Raw genomic sequence first — 24595 nt, forward strand, 5'->3', positions numbered from 1 at the left:
AAGAAAACATAGACAGTACACTCTTCGACAACGGTCTTAGCAGCATATTTTCAAGGACCATGCCTGACCAGGCAAGGGAAACAATAGAAAAAATAAACAAATGGGACTACATCAAACTAAAAAGCTTCTGCACAGCAAAGGAAACCATCAACCAAATGAAAAGAAAACCTAACAATTTGGAGAAGATATTTGCAAACCATATACCTGATAAGGGGTTAATATCCAAAATATATAAGGAACTCATAGATCTGAACAACAAAAAATCTAACAACCCAATTAAAACATAGGCAAAAGATATGAGCAGACATTTCTCCAGAGAAGATATACAGATGGCCAATATGCACATGAAAGGATGTTCAACACTATTAACTATCAGGGAAATGCAAATCAAAACTACAATGAGATATGACCTCACTCCCATCAGAATGGCTATGATTAACAAGAGAGAAAACAACTAGTGTTGGAGAGGATGTGGAGAGAAGGGAACCCTCATACACTGCTAGTGGGAGTGAAAACTGGTACAGCCACTAGGGAAAACAGTACGGAAATTCCTCAAAAAATTAAGTATAGATCTACCATATGATCCAGCTATTCCACTGCTTGGTATTTATCCAAAGAACATGAAAACATGAATGTGTAGAGACACATGCACTCCTATGTTCATTGCAACATTATTCACAATAGCCAAGACTTGGAAGCAACCTAGATGCCCATCAAGGGATGAATGGATGAAGAAGATGCAGTATATATACACAATGGAATACTACTCAGTCATAAGAAATGATGAAATCCAGCCATTTGTGACAACATGGATGGACCTTGAGGGTATTATGCTAAGCGAAATAAGTCAGAGGGAAAAAGTCAAATACTGTAGGACCTCACTCAAAGGTAGAAGATAAAAACAGCTACAAACAAGGGCTGGCCCCGTGGCCGAGTGGTTAGGTTCACGAGCTCCGCTGCAGGCGGCCCAGTGTTTCGTTGGTTCGAATCCTGGGCGCGGACATGGCACTGCTCATCAAACCACGCTGAGGCAGCGTCCCACATGCCACAACTGGAGGGACCCACGACAAAGAATATACAACTATGTACTGGGGGGATTTGGGGAGAAAAAGGAAAAAAATAAAATCTTTAAAAAAAAAACAACTACAAACGAACAAATTGAGACAGAGATTGTATAGGTGGTTACCAGAGGGGAAGGGTGGAGGGAAGAGGGCGAAAGAGGTGATTAGGTACATGTGTGTGGTGATGGATTGTAATTAGTCTTTGGGTAGTGAACATGATGTAAGCTACACAGGAATCAAAATATAATGATGTACACCTGAAATTTGCATAATGTTATAAACAACATTACCAAAATAAATAAATACATATATAAGTAAATAAATGATTCGCTAAAGAGCCAGTGGAGTTTGGCTCAACCTCTCACTGGGGACCCAACGCCTTATACAAAAGAGTGGGTAAAATGGTCTAGGTTGGCTCCTTTACATGGAGCCCCACACCCTTTGACACCAAAACCCACTGGTGAAGTCCTACTGTGGGCTACAATAAGGATGAGAGAATACAGATGTGTAAGAGTTGATAGAACTACAGTGACAATTTGGTTGAAAATGGAATGTTGAACAGGCTTTAAGTGAAGACGTTATGTCTCCTTTACCTGAATGTTTTACGGGAATGGATATTATCTCTGACTGGAGAACACTTTCCCTTACTAGTATTATAAAAAAGAAGGCATGCAAATCCACCCTTCAAGTAATATTAATTGGATATGTTCAGTGTAAACCAAACAGTGTAGAACAGAAGCTGGAGTGCAGTGCAGATGCACTCTCTGTACAATAACCGCATGGGGTGGGTACTGGAGCTCAGGGAGAAGCTCCTGAGTATCTCCTAGTGATGACTAATGGAACTTTCAACTAGAGAATTTCCATTTGAGGAGCAGCTACTGGCTTACTATAAGACATTAATTGAAACTACCCTTATGACTGAAAGACACAAAATGATTCTGAACCTGAAATACCCATGTTGTCTTGAATAATGTTGAAGAAACATTGAAAGGACAGTGCCCAGAAGAGTTCCATTAAAAAATGGAAATGGCTGGCCTAGCAGCATAGTGGTTAAGTTGGAGAGCTCTGCTTCAGTGGCCTGGGGTTCACAGGTTTGGATCCCTTGCACGGACCTACACACCATCAAGCCATGCTGTGGCAATGTCCCACATACAAAATGTAGGAAGACCAGCACAGATGCTAGCTCAGTGACAATTTTCCTCAAGCAAAAAGAGGAAGATTGGCAACAGATGTTAACTCAGGGCCAATCTTCCTCATCAAAAAAAAAAAAAAAAAGGAAATGGTTTATATAGGATCATGCTACCAGGGGGATGCAGGGAGGATACATGCATGAGCAGGCAGCCTCTTTTCCCCTATGACTGACTTTGGAACTGCATGAGGAGCTGCTGGATTCTATCATCACTTCAACAGTGCCCTGTGAACAGCTCTCAACTAACCTACAAAGAGCTGCTTAGCTTACAGATGACAGTTTCAAGGTGAAAAGACAACATCCTCTTTGGAAAGTCACTCCTCCGATCAAGAAAGGTAAAAACAGATCACCTTGCTGAGCCTAGTTGAATACAGTTTTTCTAGCAGTGATGGAAGAATTGAAGAATGATAAAAGCCCCTATGTTTTGGTTTCTACCAACTCATGGGCAGTGGTCAACAGCTAGGCCAAATGGTCAGGCACAGGGCAGCAGAAACCTGTTCCACTAAAGGAATGCCCATATGGGGCTCGGTCCAGTGGAAAACACTATGGGAATGTGATGGGTGCTTTAAAGTAGGACATGCTGATGTCCATCACAAGAACTCCCTTTCAGGTTTGGAAGGAGATTGGAACTGATGAGTGTATAACCTGGTGTGCTCCTTGAGGTGGTTACCTGGGTCCATGAAGTAAGTGGACACTGGGGGGCTGCATCGCCTTCCCCACTGCATTTTTTCCATAGCACTTACCACCTTCTAACGTAAACACTGTTCTTATTTACTATGCTTATAGTTCATAGTCTGATCCTTCCCACTACAATGTATGCTCCACAAGGCCAGCAACTTCTGTCTGTTTTCACTTCAATGATGTTCCCCAGATGCAAAAATATTTTGTCACACATCTGGCACACAACCAATATCAGGTGAATGAATCATCAGTGTCTGGAAGGGTCTCAGTGCTTCCTTTTATTTCTTCTCTCAAATTTTAGGAATCTTCTCCTTTAATCAAACCATCAATCCCTCCCGGCAAGAATTAGAAAAAAACAAATTTACACCTAGATTCTTATTTTCAATAAGGAAGTAAGAAGTTGCAGCTCAGGGCAACAAGAAGTTAAGACAAGGATGGAACTGGCCCAGACCCAGCTCTGCTGGAACAGGAAAATCAATCAGAGAAAAAACACAGGTCAGTGTGGGGAGGGGGTCGTGGGGGAAACCAGTCTCCCCACCTCCTCACATTATGCTAACAGGAACACAGACACATTCAGGTACCCTTGGCCGAAAGAGAAATCAGAGATTCCTGAAGTCACAATGGGGCGATTGGGACAGGAACAAATCTTGCATCACTCAGTCCTCGACAAGGCAGCTGTCTCACGCTATAGAAGAAAATAATCATGAACAAATTTAAGTCACTTGCTGTAACTGGTGAGATTCTGAATAGCCCACTGCATGCTCAAAATTTCCCAAGCAAAAAATCCCCATAACCCAGTCCTGTCCCCTCTGCCCCAACTTCTCCCCACTTCAGGCCTCCAGAGTCTCAGCTGCTATGAGACACACATCAGAGCCCTGGGCACTGTTGCAGCCTAGGGCAGAACAAAACAGGATGGGGTCAGAGCCCACAGGAGATGAGACTAAAGGAGTAACTACGGGGTGGGTTAGCTCCCCCATGGGCTCCTGTCTACACTATCAGAAGAGTCTTAGAGATCACTCCCCCTCTGTACTTACTTGCAGCCTGAGCGTAGCTCCCTCCTTTTCCATCTGTGGGAAGAAAATATTCTGTGAGAAGCCAGGGAGGAGGCAGGGCCGTGAGGTCCTAAAGGAACCCCCTAGTCCTGGACCCCAGGGAAGTTTCCAGAACTGTAATCAGACCCAGGGCAGGATCAGGAAACATGAGGAAAGTACATGCGTGGGGACTGGACCAACCACCCTCCAGGAGGTCTGTCCTCAGCAGGGACCTTCCCCTCAGTCCTGTGATTGCTGGGAATCAGGTCCCCATCACCAGACTCATCATGGTGATGTTTGTCCTTCGTTATTACATGTACATTAATAAAGAGTAAGTGTTAGCAAACAGGGCCTGAGACTAGGAAAGCACATGTGCCTATGGATGGGACTTCCCATTAACGAGGCAGGACAAACTTCCACCTGGACTTGAAAGTCACTGTGGGACAAGAAAACTCAGACCACATGCTCTCCCCACCTGAGTGCTTCTTCCTCCAGATCACAGCTACCACAGCTCCAGTGACCAGCAGGAGAACCAGGCCAGCAACGATGCCCAAAATGTGGATGATGGATTCATGAGATGGCTCTGGGAAGGGAAGGGAAAGTGAGGGCCCTGACCCCAAGGCCTCAGCCCTGACCCTGCTGAAGGTCTCCAGAAGGGCTCCTGATTTTCCTGAGAAGAGGCTCTGAGCCCACACCTCCCTCCTTACCCCATCTCAGGATAACGGGCTCAGGCAGCCCCTCGTGCTGCACACGGCACGTGTAGCTCTGCTCCTCCCCAGAAGGCACCACCACAGTCGCCCACTTCTGGAAGGTCCCGTCCCCTGCAGGCCTGGTCTCCACAAGCTCCATGTCCTGGGTCAGGTCCTCCCCGACATGCTGCCAAGTCAGGGTGATCTCCGCAGGGTAGATGGCCAGACCCCAGCACCTCAGGGTGACCTCACTGTCAGAGATGGGATGGTGGGTCACGTGTGTCTTTGGGGGGTCTGAAGAGAAGGGTCAGAAAATTCAAGAAATTTACATCTTCCTTGGGCCACTGAAGCAGCACTCATGTGAGCATCCTGAGAATGGACAGGACAAGCGGAGTGGGGGAAAGAAGCACAAAACCCAGACACCAGCCTGGGCACAGGCTTCTGGGATAATCTATTCTTTGGAAATTTCTAGAATCAAAATGAGACAGCCCACAGTAGCAGGCAGGTCTCCGAAAGGGGGAATAGCGATGTCACTTGGGTGGAGGCCAAGTGACTCAGAAAAGCTGGAATCAGACCTCAAACACATTACAAAATAAAGCCTGAGAGTGAGAGTCCCATGGTTCCAGAGTCACCGCCAGAGTCAAAGGGAACTGCTCATCAGTTATTTCAGGGATGGTTTCCCCCTCCATCCCTGGAGAGACTGCGTCCCTTAATTGTCACTAAGAGAAAGGCAGGCCTTCTGGGCAAGTCACTGTCCGATACCCGATCTGAAAACCTAAGCCGACTCAGCCTCGTAACCCACTGGATGAGTGTGCTCAGGCATCGATCGCATTTTCCTCCCCTCCTTGTAGGAGGCCCCCAGCCCAAAGGGAAATCCAGAGGCCCCCTAGCCCCTCGCACCTGCGCGCTGTAGCGTCTCCTTCCCGATCTCCAGGTATCTGCGGAGCCACTCCACGCAGGTGCCCTCCAGGTTGTTCCCCCAGTACTTCGCATTACCCGCCGCCTCCTTCTTTCGTTTGGAGATCTGAGCCGCCGTGTCCGCCGCGGTCCAGGGGAGCAGGTCCTCGTTCAGGGCGAGGTAATCGGCGCCGTCGTAGGCGTACCGAAAGGGTGCGCGGAGGAGGCGTCCTTGTGGCCCCAAGTCGCAGCCTTACATCAGCTGGAGGGTGTGAGACCCTAACCCCACCCCTGAGGTCAGCCCCGCCCATTTGGCCCCGTCCCGCCCAAACTCCACCTGAGTGAGTAACCCTAAACTTAAAAGGAAACCGCAGAAAGTCCCCGCCGGCTCTTCCCGGGTCTGGGGGCCGGGCGGGTCCCGCAGCCTCAGGGTGAATCTCGGACCCGGAGACTCGGGGAGACCCCGGCCCGTCCGTGGGGATAGGGGGTCGTGACCTGGACCTTGGCCCGCGTCGCTCACCGGCCTCGCTCTGGTTGTAGTAGCCGCGCAGATTGTTCAGGTTCCCCCGGAAAGAGTGTGCGAGGCCCGTAGCGCGCTGCGTCTCTTCTTCCCAATACTCCGGCCCCTCTTGCTCCATCCACGGCGCCCGCGGCTCCATCCTCGGACTCGCGGCGTCGCTGTCGAACCGCACGAACTGCGTGTCGTCCACGTAGCCGACTTCGAGGTACCAGGACTCCCCGAGGCCGGGCCGGGACACAGCGGTGTGGAAATACCTCATGGAGTGGGAGCCTGGGGGCGGGGAGGGGCTGAGACCCGGCCGACCCTCCTCCCGGTGCGGGTCCCCGGGTCCCAGGGTGATGGGGCCGGGAGGCGGAAGAGGGGAGGACTCGGGAGACGGAAAAGGGGCGACAGAAGGGGAAGGGTGGAGACTTGGGATGGGACAGGAGGGGGCGAGGGGCCCTGGGGGACGGGGGCTAGGGTCAGGACGCGGCGGGACCGAGGTGGGGGGAGGCTGTCTGGGTCTGGGTCCGCGGTAAAGCGCCTTCCCCGGGAGTCCTGCGCCCCCGCCGCGCGGTCCGCTCGCTCCGACCTCCGCAGAGGCCGTTTCCTCCTGACCCCGCACTCACCCGCCCAGGTCTCGGTCAGGGCCCGGGCCCCCGACAGCAGCGCCATGAGGGTTCGGGGCGCCAAAACTCTCATCCTCGGGGTCTGAGGAGCATCTGAATCCTGGCGGGTCCGTGGAGGGTTTTTGACCAGAAACCGCAGAGACGCTGATTGGCTTCTCTAGAAATCGCACACCCAATGGGAGTGAGAACTGGGGCCGCGTCCTGAGTCTCCAGGCGGAAGGACCTGTCGCAGATTGTGAGAAGCAGAAGTGAAACTCAGGGAGACCAGGGCTCCGCGACGCTGAGCTTCCTCGCCCCAGACACTGCCCTCAGGCCTCAGACCCTCGGCCAGGGACCTGGGACTTTGCCCTGACCCCTCTCCTCCTGCACCGAGAGCTCTTTGTCACACCGTCTCCCTGAGTCCTGGCCCGGGGGCTGTCTGAGGAAACCAGGGAGAGACCCCCAGGCTGGGCTCAGCCCCTTCTCCTCTTACTGGAATCCCTCTCCTTGAACTGGATTCCCTGCCTCTCACCCTGACCTCTTCCCTGGACTCTTCTAGAAGAAAACTCACCCCCAGGGAACTTGACGCCAGAGAGTGAGCTCGCCGTGGGAATAGAGATGGAGGGACAGGGGTTTTCTCTGTAAACCTGGAGAGAATGTGCCTGAAAACACCAGACAGAGGTTCTCATAGAGACCGGGTTCCTTTTTGTTCATTAACTACAGTGGGTAACACCATCTTGAAACCCCTGAATATCAGGAATCTAATCTGTGAAAGAAGTGATTTAGGCCCCTTCGTATATCAAAGTGTCTAAACAGCGCTGCAGTCAGACTCATAAAGCTCTTAAGTGTTACTTTCCAGTCAGTATATCTGTGACTCCAGGTTGTTGTATTTCAAAATGATCTTCATTCCCTCGTTTGTCCCTGTGAGTCCCTGACATGTCTTCACTACAGAGTCACTCACAGAAGCACAGTTTGTTACTGTGTGTTAATCAAATTTAAGTTGCAAGTTGTCATTGCAGTCAAAATGCCCTTCACAAGTGCTCATCTATTGCGTATTTTTATAAGTAATTCACATCTAAGCAAGTGTGCATATTTTTTGGAGACATTATTGTTTTTCAAACTGATTAATATAAGGAGGCAATTAGTTTTTAGGCAGCCCCACAGCATGAATTACAAACCAAATGCAAAGAATACCCTGCCAGGCTTGTAGATATATTTAAAGTTCCTTGAAACAATATGTTTAAATCTGAGGACTCCACTGCTTTAGAATTCCTTCCCTCTGCTTCTTCTCCTCACCCCTGCTCCTCCAGCCCTTCTCTCTGTCCTCTCACCCCTCAGGCCCCCTTCTCCCCTTAGTCTCCACCACCCTCTCACTCCTGAATTGTGGCACCAGCCCCACCCTCTCACCTGCCACCCATGGGCTATTCTCCCCACAGGGGTCAGTGAACCTGCTAATTGAGTCAGGAGGTGTCATTTCTTCACTAAAACACCCCAATGGCTCCGTCTCACTCTTGGGAAGCCTCTAGAATGCAACACACATGAGCACAGGGGCTTTGGGCTGTTTAGGTCAAAGTTGTGTGTCCGGCATCTAAAGCCATTCCTGGTACATAGGCATTAAATTAGCTGTTGAATGAATGAATGAAGTATGATTGCATTAAAATTTAATTTCATTGTGTAAAAATCATAAAATGAAAAATAGAAAAAAGTTAGGAAAGATTTTATTTTAAGCAACTAGTGTGCATATCAGTTCATAAATTCATTCATGTGGAAAAAATGCTATGTGCTTAATACACAGTGAGCCTGTGTATTAGTTTTCTGTTACTGCATAACAAATCACCACGACTTAGTGGCTCAAAACAACATGCATTTGTTTGCTTACAATTCCTTAGTCAGAAATCCAGGCATGGTGTGGATGGGTTCTCTGTTCAGGGTTTCGCAAAGCTGGGTTCTCACCTTGAGCTCAGGAGCCTCCTTTAAGCTTACACAGAGGTTGTTAGTAGAATCCAGTTTCTTTCTTTTTTTTTTTTTTTAGATTTTATTTTTTCCTTTTTCTCCCCAAAGCCCCTCCGGTACATAGTTGTATATTCTTCGTTGTGGGTCCTTCTAGTTGTGGTATGTGGGATGCTGCCTCAGTGTGGTTTGATGAGCAGTGCCATGTCCGCGCCCAGGATTCGAACCAACGAAATACTGGGCCACCTGCTGTGGAGTGCGCGAACTTAACCACTCAGCCACGGGGCCAGCCCCGAATCCAGTTTCTTGTAGTTGTAGGACTGAGGTCCCTGTTTCCTTGAGGAGCCTGGGGAGGGCTGCTCCCAACACCTAGCGGTCACCAGCATTCTTTGCCATGTGGCCTCCATTTTCAAAGCCCACAATGGAGAAAGTCCCTCGCATTGAATCCCTCTCACACTGTGAATCTCTTTGCTCAGGAAGAACCCAGTCCTTTTAAGGGCTCATCTGCTTAGGACAGTCCCACCCAGGAGAATCCCCCTGTCTTAAGGTCAACTGATTTGAGACCTTATTTACCTCTAGAGAACCCGTTCCCAGCAGCACCAACATTAGTGTTTGACAGACTAACTGGGGGGAAGGTGAATAACCAGGAGGTGGCTGCTGTGGACCATCACAGAACCTGCCAGCGTGACCTGGTTCTTCCTTTGTGTTTAGTTGGGTCATGATTGGAAATTGAAAGTCAAATAAATAGATTGTTGTGAATGATAATAAAATGCATCCTGTCTGTTAGCCATGGAAATTCTCTTAAAACTTAAAACCAAAGGACATATTTAATATCTTATACAGTAGTCCACCTTATCTGTAGGGATACACTGCAAGACCCCCATTGGATGCCTGAAACCTCAGGTAGTACCAAACCCTATATATACTGTGTTTTTTCTTATACATGCTCTTGCACTTTGGAGCGATTGTTAAGTAAAATAAGGGTTACTTGAAGACAAGCACTGGATACTGGGACAGTTGATCTGATAATCAAAACGACTACTAAGTTACTAATGGGCAGGTAACATATACAGTGTGGACATGCTGGACAAAGAGATGATTCACATCCCAGGTGGGACAGAGCAAGATGACACAAGATATCATCACACTACTTAGAATGGCACAAAATTTAAAACTTATTGTTTATTTCTGGAGTTTTCCATTTAATATTTTCAGAGCACAGTTGACTACAGGTAACTGAAATGGCAGCAAGCAAAACCATGCATAAGGGGGACTACTGGAAGTAATTTAGAGCAAACAAAAGTTAAAGAGCAATAACTCACTCTCTCTTTGGACATTTTGTTAGTTCTGTACCACAGCATAACAGATTATCTAAAACTTACAAGCTCAAAACAACAAATGTGTATTATCTCCCAGAGTTTCCCAGGGTCAAGAATCCAGGAGAGGTTTACCTGAGCACTTCTGGCTCAGGGCCTCTCTCAAGGTTGCAGTCAAGTTGTCAGCCAAGGCTGCATCATCTGATGGCTTGACTGGGGTTGGAGGATTCTGAGGAAACATGGCTCACTCATATGGCTGTTGGAAGACCCTTCATTTCCTTCTTGGATAGTCCCATGAGGCCTCAGTTCCTAGCCATGTGGACTTTTCCATAAGTTGGCTAATGACTAGGTAGTTGTCTTCCCCCAAAGCAAGTGATCTGAGAGAGAGAGAGAGCAACCAAGATGGACACTGCAATGTGTTTTATGTCCTAGACCCAGAGTCACACACCATTCCATCAGCCTTATTCTGTCAGTTAGCAGTGAGTCCTTAAGTGCATCCCACACTCAAGAAGAGGGAATTAACCTATACCTCTAGAAGCATGTTAAAACCAAAATTAGTAGCTGGCCCTATGGCTGACTGGTTGAGTTTGTGTACTTCACTTTGGCAGCCCACAGTTTTGCCAGTTCTGATCCTGGGCATGGACCTAGCACTGCTCATTAAGCCATGCTGAGGTGGCATTCCAAATAGCAGAACTATAAGGACATACAACTAAAATACACAACTAAGGACTAGGGGGATTTGGGGAGAAGAAGGATAAAAAAAAATTAGCAACAGATGTCAGCTCAGGGGCAACCTTGAAAAAAAAAAGAAAAACAAAATTAAATAAATATTATCTCTGGATTTTGTAAAAATCAATACTACTTCTATCTGATTCTTTTTCTTTAATGCTCTACATTTCTCTTTTGGAAAATAATGATTAAAAGTTTGAGACAGAGAAAGGAGATACAACCATATTTGTAAGTTTTTCTTGCAATTGCCTTTAATAATAGTGTTCCCTTCAATAAGTTGCAACAAAGTTGAGAACATATAGTAGGTAGATCAAATAATTTTAAGACATGGATGCCATAACAATAATGCCTTTAAAATAATTATCTTTGTTTTTCTTTAGAAGTTTCAAATTTAGTTTGTTAAGAATTGGCTAAAATGCCAATTTTCTTACTCAACATCATCTTAAAAGATAGTTGCCTAATGAAATTGCTGTTCAATTAGAAAAATGTGAATCTCATACCTCAGTCTACACACCTAGCTTAGCATTCTGACAACAATTTTGGTGGTGTAGGAGGAAGACAATTCCTCTACCTATTCTAGATTCTTTTGGCTGGGCTACAAATTAAATTGACATTAGGCAGAATAACAGGAGAAAAGTCAAGTTTAATAGCATGCATACATGAGAGAAACCCAGGAAAACTGGGTAACTCAGCCAAAATTGCTAGCTGTCACCTTAAATATCATCTTCAGCTAAAGACAAAGGAGAATATTGCGTTGGGGGGAGTCGGTTATGGGAGATTAGCAGAAAATCCCAGTAAACAAGAGTAAAGTTATGCAGATTTAAATCCTTGACTTCTGCATTGATAAGAGTTTCTGGAGATAAGATCATCCCCCCTCTTCCTGGTACAGAGAGGGAGGCACCTTTAGAAATGGAGATTTCCCTTACAAATGCAAATGTCTCTTACAAAGGCTAACTTCTACGTGATTTTCAGAGCTCTTCCCATGTCTGACATTTTTAAAAAAATAACCAGCCAAAAATAATCCTTATACGAAAGAGACACATTTTGGGGTGGCCAAATCTGATCCTCTACACTCTCACCTTTGAAACTTTAAGAAGTTTTATAGTCCAGAAGCTGAGTGGTAGATTGTTCCTTCTCACTGGACACATTTCTTAGTACCGATAATAGATCAGTGCAGTCAAATTCATTTCAGGAGGCAGTGATGTAGATGGGCTCCCAAAGTTAGGCCTATATTGTGTGAGCAAGCAATCAGGTATTTAATAAGAAGAATTTCTATGGAAACAAAAAGAAAAATAAGGTTAATGGTTGGAGCAAATTATTGACCAGTTTCTGAGCCCAGGGGGCAGCTAGTCAAGAAGATTTTTAGATGTCAGGGTCAAAGCATCTTTTGCAGTTTGAAATGCCTCTGATGATGTCATCCGGCATTCAGGTATTGCTTTGAATGGCTTACACAGCAACAGGCATGCTATCTTGGTGATCTCTACAAAGTTTCTATCAAGCTATCCAGCTTCAGTTTGCAGGGCTTCAGGAAGAAGGGTGGTCTCAATTCTCAATGATTTCAAATAAAAGATTGAAAAAATTAGTTTGGAGATTTGTAGCCAGATATTTTAGGAGACTAGAAAAATTCAGGATCCAGTCAAGTTTACAGATAGAAAACAAAAACCTCAAACACAATTAACAGAATAGTCTGTTAATTCTTTGAGTATTAGAAGTCAAAGTCCACAAATGTGTATTATAGTTTTCACTGAAACATAATTTTTCTCTCTAAAGTTAATCTCATTTTTACCAAAGATAGCCAAACTAAGACTGATTGGTTTTTAAAATAAGTCTAATTTCAATAAATTTGGCCCAATTATTTACACAAGTACAGCAAGAGTAGAATTGATCATATAGGCTCTTTTAAATCTGTTTTGCTAGAACCTTTTATAAGGAATCTCAGATTGAACTTTAAAGGCCTCTTGAGGCCAGGAAAGCCAAGCCAAGGACTTTGTCATCAGACTTTGCCTGCAATACCTATATGTTTGAGTGAATTGTTCTCTTCTTTTGAAGTTCCCCAAAATATTGAGGTTCCTCGCACCTGCCAGATAACTAACCTTCTTTATTTACTTGATAAGGTTGCTGGGAACCCTGTAAACAAGGTACCAGGCCAATATTTCCAAGTCACTTTATTCCATAAAGTCTGATCTTTGTTTCTCAAAAGCTACCTGGTCATATCAGAGTCTATGCATGTTTCTCTCAAATATGACATTCCAGTCAAAGCTTTGCTGATATAAATCAATGTTTCCAATTGTGTCCTGTTATAAGAAGAACAGATTCTTATTGAACTTATGCAAATAACTATATTGCCATGAAAATAACAATACTCACTCACTAAGAGTTCTTAAATTCTGGAGTAATCAGGTGGGGAGAAAATTAAAAATATTTCAATTTTCTTACAAAAATATAATATACCAAATTGTTATAAGTCATGGTTAGCTTGAGAGAAAAGATAAAAAGATTTCCTTAAATCTGAAAAAAAAAACCCAAAAACATGAACAATATTTCAAAAAATTTATAAACATTATAATTATCCTTATTAGTTCATTCAGTCCTATATAGTCAACTCTTGATCTTGATCTTTTGTTAGCAGTTTCGTGAAGTCATCAGTTTCTTCATTAGCTTTGTAATTTTTTACCCACTTCAGTTTTATGATCTGAAAGTTTATCAGAAACCTGTATTCTACACTAAGTGTCAGAGTCTTGCTTATGAATCTCTCTGAAGATGAAACATATTTGCAAAAGCATCAGAGTAAAACAATAACTGTGTAAATTATAAAAGACTTAAAAAAATAACAATTGACAAGGAAACTTGGTTATTTCTGTGATATACAACAATTTAAGATCATAATTAGAATTATGACTGATAACCAAGACAGATCAGAATTTTAGGAATGTTATATAATTTTTAAAATACTTATATCAATACATTTACCCACACAATATCATAGGTCCCTATGAAACAATGCTTAGTTATCCATTTATCCATTTAACCATGGTGACAATTCAAGATTTTTAGGCAAATGCAGAAGATTAAATAGCTGTAAGAAAAACTTTAGCACTTGCAGTTAAAGACCTGATAAAAACAATACAGGAAATTTATTTTGATAAAACACAAAATTCCTATCCTTCTGGTAGACCACTCAAAGGAAAAACCTTTCATAATCTCTTTACCAAGAGCAGACTAAAAGTGTAAGAAAATTATCCTTTTAAGAGAGAGGAAAAAACAAATTTTAGTTTTTCACTAGCTTAATTTGATATTAAATCTCATTTACTTAATTCAATTCATTTTAATTTTAGCAAACTTGACCATGCACAATTCTTTTCTCAGGGTTCCTCCTTCAGAATCCTTTTATAACTTTCTTTTTACATTCAGAATTTGTCCCATGCCTTCTTTTTCTCCTCTTAGTACTTTTGGACAAATTTATCTCTCAACCAAACCAAAATATTTCTGTTCTTTATATTTTCTTTACTGAAAACATATATCTTACTATCCTTGAATACCAACATGTTTTCCTTAATTTTTAGTAGCTTTAATCATACATTAGAATTTTTAACCCTTAGAAAATAATTTTTAAGTGAAAACTAAGTAAGCAATTATAAAGTTTCTTTTACATTAGCTTTCTGTGGCTTGACAAGTTTATAAACACTTTTATAATTTCTAGAAACATGTTACTTTATAGTAAGATCTTTTAATAAAACACAAAGCTTCTTTACCACTTTTTAATTTCTTTGTTATAAGAAGCCAGAAGTAGGTAAACCTATATTTAATAATTAGTGTCTAATATTTTGTCTTATTTGGAAATGATCTAGATAGTCAGTGAATTTTCATCATTTAAATTAATCCAGAAAAACCTCAACGTTTTAAGTTACCAGAGAGATTTGGGAAGTTATCTTAAATACACATTTCATAACACACAATTATTGTTAAAAAGTTCACCCAACACTCTTATCTTTTCCACATCTACTTAGTTTACCTGTTTCCAATAATTACTTAGATGGCCTATAAAGACTTTGAGAAACCAGACAAAATCAGCTATCATTTTAAGTTATTATTTTTGTTAAGGAGTTTTGTAATAAAGATAACATCAACTTATTTGACCAATAAATGTAGAATAAAGGCTGCATGTCTGCAACACATCTAATGTTGATAACTTCGAGAACATGTCCATTTTAATCAAACCAACAATCTTAAATAAGGTTTCATTTACCAAAGATTATTTCATCTCACATTAACTTGAAAGACATTTGGGTTCGTTTTTATTACATTTAGAAATAATCTAAGTGCTTCCTTTAAGCCAATTAAACAGAGCTCTTAATTTTGGCCATACCATCAGAGGCAAAATATCACACATACATAACATACATATAGACACACATGAACAAGCAAGTAGACACATAGACCTTCTAGCTTCCCAAATTTTTGTTATGAATCAGGTGCAATACAAATACACTAGTTTCTGTGAAACATTTGCATTTCAAAGGATGGCTTTAGGTCCTAGAGAAGATGGGAGTAGAAAATCTACATCATAAAGGCACAGAGAAAGCACTCAAGCTTTCTTCAAGATGGAGTTTCTGGGGCATATTTGCCTTATCAGTTTCTAACGTCTCAATCTCTTGTGTCAGTCAACATCTAGGAGCATTTTGGGAGGAATGGGGGAGGCTTTGGGATTGGGAAAAGACAGGTGAACTTTGAACTGCTTTCTAGAAATATACCTCCAGCCTTGCAGAGATTTGAAAGACAAAGACAGTTGCTTCCAGTTCCTCAAAGAACCAGATTACAGCCTGAATGACACAAAAAGAGGTTGCCCCCTTCCAGCTACATTTTTCCAATTGTTTCCCTATATTTGGGAAATTTTTAACTTAACAGGTGAATCACAACATTTTGTGTCCTAAAACCTCAGGACAAAGCATCACACCTTTAAAAGTCCGTACAAAGTGTTTAACAAAGGCCCCCTTTCTAAGTGTACCATTTAAGCCTAGAGCAATATACCTTGTGGGGGGGCTTTTATTATCCTTTGATTAGCACCTGATATTACCCTCTAGTTTTTGTCTCAAACAGTGTGGGCTCAGGCAACCCTATTGATTTCCCTTTGCTATGCTTAATTGACATTGTCTGAAGGGCAAATTTATATGATTTATATGCTGTCTTACAATCAGGCAGGGGAAATGTTCCCCAGTGAGTCACAATATTTATCCCCACAATACAACCTATAACACAATCAGGCAAAAGAGATACAATCACTTCCCATGAAGTCCATAAATATATCAATTTCTCTACAACATTTCATCGAAATTCCATCAACTCATATCTCTAATCTCAGCTTTCACTAGGACTTTATCAATAGGTCTTGGTCTTATAATTTTGGACAGGGGAAGCATTCCCAATCATTTTAAAATATACTCAGGCAAAGTTGATATAACCTCTCTATATAAAATTAGCTCAAAGATTCCAACATTTAGAATCTTATCAGCACTTATACTTTTACATTTTTTCACTTTAACTGTAATCTGAGCAAGGGTCTTAAGGCTACTCAATATATTTTTTTCTATTTCCTTTTTTTAATTTGGTCTTTTTATAACTACCAATAAACAATCATGATGAGAGCTCTCACATGTTTTTTCCCAATTTAGAAGTTTTTCCAATTTAATAGATCCATCATCTGGCCACATGGACGAGTAGGATTTTTTTTTTTTTAAGGATTGGCACCTGGGCTAACAACTGTTGCCAATCTTTTTTTTTTCTGCTTTATCTCCCCAAACCCCCCCCCGTACACAGTTGTATATCTTAGTTGCATGTCCTTCTAGTTGTGAGATGTGGGACGCCACCTCAACGTGGCCTGATGAGTGGTGCCATGTCCACGCCCAGGATCTGAACCCTGGGCCACTGCAGCGGAGTGTGCGAACTTAACCAGTTGACCATGGAGCTGGCCCTGAGTAGGATCTTAATAGCAACTCATACCAATAAGCTTAACCATGGATGCAAGAGACATCCACAAAAGAGATCCAGAAAGTTTACTCCCAAAAATAGTGAAAGAAAACAAAGGCCGTCATTGCACAATAAGCAGCAAAGGTTGAGACAACAAAGGGCCTTTTATGAAAGCAATTGGGGCCGCTTATGACAAACTTTTCTGAAAGCTGACAGAGCTGGACAAAAAGAGTGTGTCCCAGAACCCCAGTCTACTTGGCTGGGCACCAAGATGTTTGCTGATACATGCATCCTCTGGATGGCAGAGACCAGAGAGGTCACAAAGCCAAGCTCCCAAGACACAGAACAAGACAAAAGGAGAAACCTCATCTAACATGCACATTAACAGGTTCAGCTAAGCCTTGGATCTCTCGGAGCCAAATTAGTACCTGGGAGGGAGGTGCTGTGGGTTTGGGGAATGTTGTTACTGAAACCAAACTGGATTTGCCTCCTGGTGAGTTAAGTCAGACTCTCCACCAGAAGTAAAGTTGTCTCGCAAAGTAAGGTATATTTGCAGCAAATATGAGACCATGAGGAATCATTTCCAAAGTTATGGCATCCCTAAACAAAGGGAAGCAGATACCTTTCATTTAGGATGGGGGATGAATATTCAAAAGGGAGAGGTGGGTATTCACTTGTGCAGGCTCAGCTGGAAAACATGCTTCCACACACACAGCAGGTTATGTACTAGGGCCTAAGCTCCTCCCCAAGAGACTTTAGCATTAAAAATGAGGCAAAGGTCATAGGCATAGCTCTTGTAGTAAGACTTGGTCTGCTTCAGGGTGGTCGGTGGTTTCATCCGCTTAACATAGAAAAAGGGAGAAGAACAATTTGGAAAAACAGTTCAATGCTTCTAAACCCAGCATTGGGTTCCTTGGGGAAACTAATCAGTGACAATGTGTGTGGTTTTACAGAGTACCTCGTCATTGCACGGATATTTTCTTGACATTGATGGGGGACCTGTGGCATCTATCTAGTTCCATGACCCAGCTTATCCTTTCACGGGAGACTTCTTGAGGTGGCAAGCACCCTAATGGCTCTTAACTACTCTACCCATGCCCACCAAATTTGCAGCCTTTTTGGTTTCTAAGATTCCCTCAGCAATAGCTCTCACCTCATGTGCATATTCCCAGAAAACAGGCTTATAGACAAAATAAGGCGGAGACAAGGAAAAATAGTGACTATTTCTGGCAGGAAAAGGATCAATAGCCAATGAGTACTGAAACCAGATCCTAGAGTCACTGAGTCCAAGAAGCTAGCTTCACCAATATTTTCTCCTGCTAATCTAAATTTAGAAAAGGAAACAAACTCAAAACTCTTGTTTCCATTGGACCCTGCAGGCAGAGATCTGGGAGACAGACATGGTAAGAACTCATCTCCTGCCACTCTTGTCAGAGGTCCAGGATCTCTCGGCTGCAGTAGTCCAGGAGTGAGCAGCGACCAGCCAGTGAAATTTTTTCCTGTCCAAGTCTCCAAACTGTAGGAGAGGAAGACAATTCCTCTATACACTCTAGGTTCTTCTGTGTGGGCTACAAATTAAATCAACAGGAGACAGAATAACAGGAGAAAAATCAAACAAGTTTAATAGCATGTATACATGGGAGAAACCCAGGACAACTGGGTAACTCAGCCAGAATGGATGGCTGTCACCTTAAATATCATCTTCAGCTAAAGACAAAGGAGGACGTTGGGGTCGTGGGAGTCAGTTATAGGAGATTACTAGAAAAGCACAGTAAACAAGAGTAAAGTTATCATGCAGATTTAAGTCCTTGCCTTCTGCATTGATAAAAGTTTCTAGAGATAAGTTCATTAGCCTTCTTCGTGGTACAGAAAGGGAGATATCTTTACAAATGGAGATTTCCCTTACAAATCCAAGTGTCTCTTACAAGGGGTAACTTCTACTTGATTTTCAGAGTTTTTCCTATGTCTTCAGTTTTTAAAAAGAATAACAGGCCAAAAATAATCCTTATGCCAAAGAGAAACATTTTGGGGTGGTGAATTCTGATCCCCCATAGTGCGACGCAGTAGGCAGAAACGGTTAACTCCAATCTAGGAACAGAGTGTTCCAAAAACTGAAGTTCAGTTGACATCCTATAATAAATTAAATATCTTTCACTGTGTTTTGGAATGAGATTTGGTAGAAGTGATTTGGACACCAAGGTGATTCTAAAAAGCACTGCTCACATGTGCCTCTAAAGTTTTTTTTAAGCAGCTCTATTGTGTTTTCCATTCAGTTTCTGTTCTATCATTGGTTCCCTTTATAAGGTTTTCCACTTTCATTTATATTGATCACAATGTGCTTTCCACTTCCGTAAAAGTAGTTAATTCAGTTCTATATGAGGTTAAATGTAACTAACACATCATATCCTTCTGAAGATAGACTGACCTTGACATCAGATTGAACATGGTATACCAGAAAAGCTACAGAGATGCCACTGAATAAAAGATCCAATGTCCTATTTCTAGTCAATGCATTTTTTATGACATCCTAGCCTTCTCTCACACATGGCTAATAACATCGTCTGTGCCTTTGTTCCAATGTGGGTAGTTCTTGCTAAGAATTCTTGCAATGAACCTTGTTTTTTTCTTTTCTTTTTTATTTTAAAAAAATTAACCAGGGGGCTGGCTTGGTAGCATAGTGTTTAAGTTTACGTGCTCCACTTTGGTGGCCCAAGTTTCGCAGGTTCGGTTCCTGGGTGCTAACCAGCACCATTCATCAGGCCACACTGTGGTGGCATCCCACATAAAATACAGGAAGATTGGCATAGATTTTAGCTCAGCAACAATCTTCCTCAAGCAAAAAGAGTGAGATTGACAACAGATGTTAGCTCAGGGACAGTCTTCCTCCCCAAAAAGAAAAAAAAATGGTTCACAAGCTGCAGTTTGAAAAGTGTCAGTTTACAGAGTTATCACCAAGCAAATACTTGGGCACCCACCGCTGGTGTAAGAAACAGAACCTATGAAGCCACCATGGGCGCCTCCCCAATCCCATCCCCCAGATGGAACCTCTATCTTGGTCTTGTGTTTACTATTCTCTTGAATCTCTCTAATGATTTTACAGTAAATGTATATATTCCCAAACCAAATAGTGTTTAGTTTTGCCTGTTTTTGATCTTCCTGTATGGTCAACTTGTACTGCATGGATTCTTCATGACTCAGATTTATGTAGGAAAGTTATCCTGTATGTGTGAGCCTGTCGTTCCTTCATTTTTACTGCTGAAGTCTTACATTTTATGATTATACCACAATTTTATTTTGCTATTGATACATATGTAGTTATTCTAGTTTTCACTGTAAACACTAGTGTACTTCTCTCCTGGGGCACATAGGCAAGAAATTCCCCAGAGCGTATGATCAGGAGTGGGATTGCTGGGTTATATCGGGTGTGTACTTTAACCATAATAGATAATGCTAGTTTGATTTCCAAAGTGCTTGCTCCAATTTAAACTTTTACCAGGAATATGTAAGAGTTCGTGTTACTGAGTTGTTTGTTCTGAAACAAAAAGCCCAGCTCAAGGGAAGAAATTAAGAGTTGAAAGCCACTGCCTTGGCTGCAGAATCACCCGGGCATTTTTTTTCAGATTCTGTTAATAACTTCATTTACTTTTATTCCGTGTACGTTGCCATTATACTTTTAGCATATAGGTCCAAATAATGCTTCCTTTCAGCATAACCACGTAAGTGTCATTTTATATGTTTGGATTCTTCCATAAGAAAAAGGAAGAAGGGAGGAGGGAAGGAGAGAGGGAGGCAAGGAAGGAGAAAAGACAAAAGAAAATAAAAGAGAGAACAGGAGAGGAATTGGAAACAGTGAGGAGGCAGAATATTGCCAAGTGCCAGGAAATACAGGAAAGCTAGACTAATAGAAACTTAAGAGAGAGTTATTAGTTATCTATTGCTGGGTAACAAACTACCCCAGAATTTAGTGGCTTAAAACAAGAATTGTCTATTAACTCAAAGAACTAATACAAGCACAAGCTAAACCCAGCAGATGCTGGTGGGAGAAGTTGGGTAAAGAGAAGGATTTTACAAGATGGAATATGTAACAGGTCGTTGGTATACAGATGAAAATGATTTTGTTAATCCGAGTCCTCCAAGATGCAGACACCAAGATGGGATTAAACTCAGTAATATTTTATTAGAGGAAACACCCATCACAGGATATGGAGACGGAGCCAGAAAACACTGGAAGAGGCAGCAGATTGAGATAGAAGTCTGACCCCAAGGGATGGTCAGAAAAAGGGAAGGTCCATTACAGGTATCTTGGACCACCAGGCAACCTCAGTGAAGTTAAGCAAGGGTGTAGGGAGTCCTTAAGTCACATTCAGCCATCAGAGGAGCCCCACATCTCCCAGGAATGGCTGCCTTAGTTTCCCTGCTGTGACCAGTCATTCTGGGAACAGCCCATGGGAAGCATGGTCTCTGCACAAATGCTGCCATGGATTTCAGAGCACAGGAGTAGGGGTCCTTGTGGCTTACCTGGGGGATGTGACCTAATATGACTCTTCATACTTGAGGGGTCTGGTCCCTTGGAACCCAAACCCTTCTCAGACTGGGTTGCTGCACATGTCCAGTCACAGTTACAGTGGAGCAAGGGGGAAATATGAGGTGCCTAAATCTATCACCCGGGTTCCACATGTAATCCTCCTGCCCCGATATGTGACACAGTCCCACCTGCTCCTGCAGATGAGGGTCAATTACTTCTCTCTTGAGGAATGGTCTCCAGACACATAAAGTCTAAACTTCCCTAGTGACAATCATAATATATAGTTCAATGGGACCTTTGTCATCTCCCCTTGTAAGAGTGCCCCCTTCTGGGAACCAGGACCTCCTACCCAACAGAGCTCAGAGTTGTGAAGACAGGAAGTACAAAATCCCCCAGTAGATGATTGGAAGTGATGGTAAATGGGGCAACACTTGCTTCCACCCCTTGATCCTGGACCCACATTCTACTCCTATTGAAAACACAGTCTCTGATTTAAAAAATACACCCTGTCCTAAAAGATGTAACCTCAACCCTTCAGAGCATTTCCTCAAAGCTGGTGCGTCAGACGTGCCTTCAGCAGGCCTGTCCAGAGTTCTGTGTGGCCGGCAGACCCTGGATGGTGCAGTGGATCCCATGGTCATGGCCCATCCTGCACCTCCTTCACTGTGAGGTAAGTCCCTCTGTTCGATACCGTGCTAGAGCAGTTCCAAGCCTGTGGATCTGACATTTAAATAGCCCCTATAGTGGTGCTGGCTGAAGTTCTGGGGACAGGGAAGGAAAGCCACACATAAAACAGGTATCCGTCCCTGTGGGGAGGAACCTCTGACCCTCCCAGGATGGAAGAAGCTTGCTCTAGTCAACTTGTCATTTCGTGGCTACTTGGTCACCTAAAGAAATAATGCTACATTAGGACCCAGTGTTGGTCTAATGCTGACAAGATGGACATTCAGAGGTGGCAGTAGCCAGAACAGCCTTGGTAAGTGGCAGTCAATGCTGCTGGACCCATATGGAGTCTCATCTCTGCCATCTTGGTCACTCCATTCATGTGCCAGTCCTGGGTTGACCAGTGATAGAGGCTGGCTAACGTCCATTTATCTTCTTGGGTGTTCAGTGCCTCTTCAAGGGTAAATGTTTTCTAGTGGGTGTGAACATGTGATTCAGGCTTAACCACAGATTTATCATTTTCATCTTAGGATGTACTGCTTTGACCTGTCCAATTGATCACAGTGAATTATGCAGAACCTAGTGCACATGGTCATTTTTAATCACATGGGTGCTTGGTGTCCCATGGTCAAGGATTCTCTCTTAATAAGCCTCAGAAACTCACCTAAAGTTTCCTCCAAAATGGGGTATATTTCTCTGCTGTGGATGGCATGGCCTTCTTTCAGAATCCCAGAGGACAGGGGCCTGCCCGGTGGTGTAGCAGTTGAGCCCATGTGCTCCACTTCGGAGGCCCGGGGTTCGCCGGTTTGGATCCCAGGCGCGGAACTATTTACCACTTATCAAGCCATGCTGTGGCAGGTGTCCCACATATAAAAGGGAGGAAGATAGGCACAGATGTTAGCTCAGGGCCAATTTTCCTCAGCAAAAAGAGGAAGATTGGCAGTGGATGCTAGCTCAGGGATAATCTTCCTCAAAAAAATAAAGAAGGAATTCCAGGTGTTTGTATGTGAATCTCCCACTGGTATTTGCCTTTAGCATCACATGGCATCTTTTCCCACCACTGACATCTCCAACACCATTGAGTTTGATGGATAGTGTCTTATTGCAACATGGCCTGGATCTACTGCAGTGTCCTTTCATGTCCAAGCCCCACTCAGAGCTAGCATCCTTCTATGTCACCCAGAATGTGGTGAAAACAATGTACCTAGGGGTGGAGTGTGTTGTCAGAATCCAAAAAAGCCTGCCAGGCAGTGTGATTCCTTCTTTGCAGCGAGGGATGCAAGATGCACAGTTTATCTCTTACTTTGGAGGGGACATCCCTGCATGCCCCTAACCACTGGACCTCTAGAACCAAGTGAAGCGGCCACTTCCTGAATCTCCGTCAGGTTTATCTTCCACCCTCTGGAGTGCACGTGTTTTACCAAGGCCTCCAGCACACTCATCCATCCCAATCAACATGAGGTTGTCAATTAAATGAACTAATGTGATATTCTACAGCATGTCCAGGAGGTCCAGTTCTCTTAAGATTATATTACAGAGGGCAGGAGAGTTAAAAGTGGCCTGAGAGAAACTATAAATAAATGTTGCTTCTCACATGTGCATGCTAAAAATCCCACTGCCACTTTTCTAACAGGAATAAAACAGAATGCACTCACCAAATCTACAGCCACGTACCATGTGCCTGAGGCCTTACTAACCTGCTCTGGCAGTGACATAACATCCAGCACAGCAGCTGCATCAGGACCACTACTTGGTTGAGTCTGAAGTAGCTCATGCATCCTTTAGACCACATCAGATTCCTGCAGGGACAGATTGCTGAATTAACTGGAGATAATAGGCAACACCACCACGGCCCCTGCATCTGTCAGGTCTCTAATGGTGGTGCTAACTCCTACAATACCTGCAAAACCTCCACAATACCTGCCCATGGGACACAGTATCATTTCTCATTTGACAAAAATGGGGCCAGTTTCAGAGGTTTCCTTTGGCCTTCAGCACAAAGAGAGACCTTATTCCACAGACCAGGGACCCCGTGTGGAGGTTACTCCAACTGCCAAGCATATCAATGCCAGTTATGCACTCGTGGAAGGGGGATGATTGCCGGGTGGGTCCACAGACACAGGGGTCCCATTCTGAGCCACACTTTGTCCAGGACTCCATTTATTACCTGGCCTCTATAGGCCCCACTGTAATGGGGGACATGATTGATGCTGTGGGTATCAATGCAGTTTCTGGGGCAATATATGATAAATATATGATAAAATAATAGTATCAGTGTTTCCAGAGCTTTGGCCACCCTGCAAGGAGATGAGTAGGAGAGATGGAGGACAGACAGTAGGAAGCTGAAATGGAGACCATGGAAGGGCTGGGTTATTGGCAATGACAAGGTCTAGGGTTGTGAGGGCGTGGGGGCCCAGGGAGAGCAGAGTAGAAGGTCATGGAGAAGAAGAGCTCAGGGAAGCGAGAGGCAGGGAGTGAGAGCGTCCTCTCTGCTGTGTGGTTTCTATCGCTGCCATAAAGATTCCCACAGACCTAGTGGCTTTAAACAACACCCATTTATTATCTCACGGTTATTCAGGTTATAAGTCCAACATGTTCTCACTGGGCTGAGATCAAGGTGTTGACGGGTCCATATTCCTTACTAGGGGCTCTGTCAGAACCCACCTCCAAGCTCATTCAGGTTGTTGTTAGAATTCAGTTTTTTGCAGATGTAGGGCTGAGGTCCCCACTTCCTTGCTGGCTTTCAGCTGGAGCCACTTTGAGTTCCTAGAGGATTCTCTCTGGTCCTCAACC

At 43.5% G+C, this 24595-nt stretch overlaps 1 protein-coding gene and 1 pseudogene across 2 annotated transcripts; both read right to left on the bottom strand.

Moving 5' to 3' along the window:
* Positions 1–24595, bottom strand: part of LOC103544262 (spliceosome RNA helicase DDX39B-like) — a 137279-nt pseudogene that overhangs the window by 21661 nt on the left and 91023 nt on the right.
* LOC103543603 (putative HLA class I histocompatibility antigen, alpha chain H) lies at positions 3185–6980 on the bottom strand. 2 transcript variants are annotated; one of them, XR_011530033.1, is made up of 7 exons: positions 6677–6980; positions 6069–6338; positions 5552–5827; positions 4670–4945; positions 4438–4545; positions 3966–3998; positions 3185–3616 (listed from the first exon to the last, which is right to left on the bottom strand). XR_011530033.1 is itself a non-coding variant. In XM_070585738.1 (6 exons), the coding sequence occupies exons 3-6, from the start codon at positions 4809–4811 to the stop codon at positions 3612–3614; spliced, it is 288 nt and encodes a 95-aa protein (XP_070441839.1). In that variant the 5' UTR covers positions 4812–4945; positions 5552–5827; positions 6069–6338; the 3' UTR covers positions 3185–3611. The 2 variants fall into 2 exon arrangements, 1 of the variants encoding a protein (XP_070441839.1); XM_070585738.1 differs by lacking the exon at positions 6677–6980.

The sequence above is a fragment of the Equus przewalskii genome, chromosome 19 (assembly GCF_037783145.1).
Source record: "Equus przewalskii isolate Varuska chromosome 19, EquPr2, whole genome shotgun sequence".
Lineage (NCBI taxonomy): Eukaryota > Metazoa > Chordata > Mammalia > Perissodactyla > Equidae > Equus > Equus przewalskii.

What these genes read in the sequence shown, in the direction of transcription:
- LOC103543603 (XM_070585738.1), bottom strand. Translation starts at nt 4,811, where the DNA reads ATGGAGCTTGTGGAGACCAGGCCTGCAGGGGACGGGACCTTCCAGAAG. An exon ending in GCCCGTTATCCTGAGATGGG is followed by an intron (nt 4,546 to 4,669) that starts GTAAGGAGGGAG and finishes TTCCCTTCCCAG; the next exon opens with AGCCATCTCATGAATCCATC. An exon ending in CTGGAGGAAGAAGCACTCAG is followed by an intron (nt 3,999 to 4,437) that starts GTGGGGAGAGCA and finishes TTCTTCCCACAG; the next exon opens with ATGGAAAAGGAGGGAGCTAC.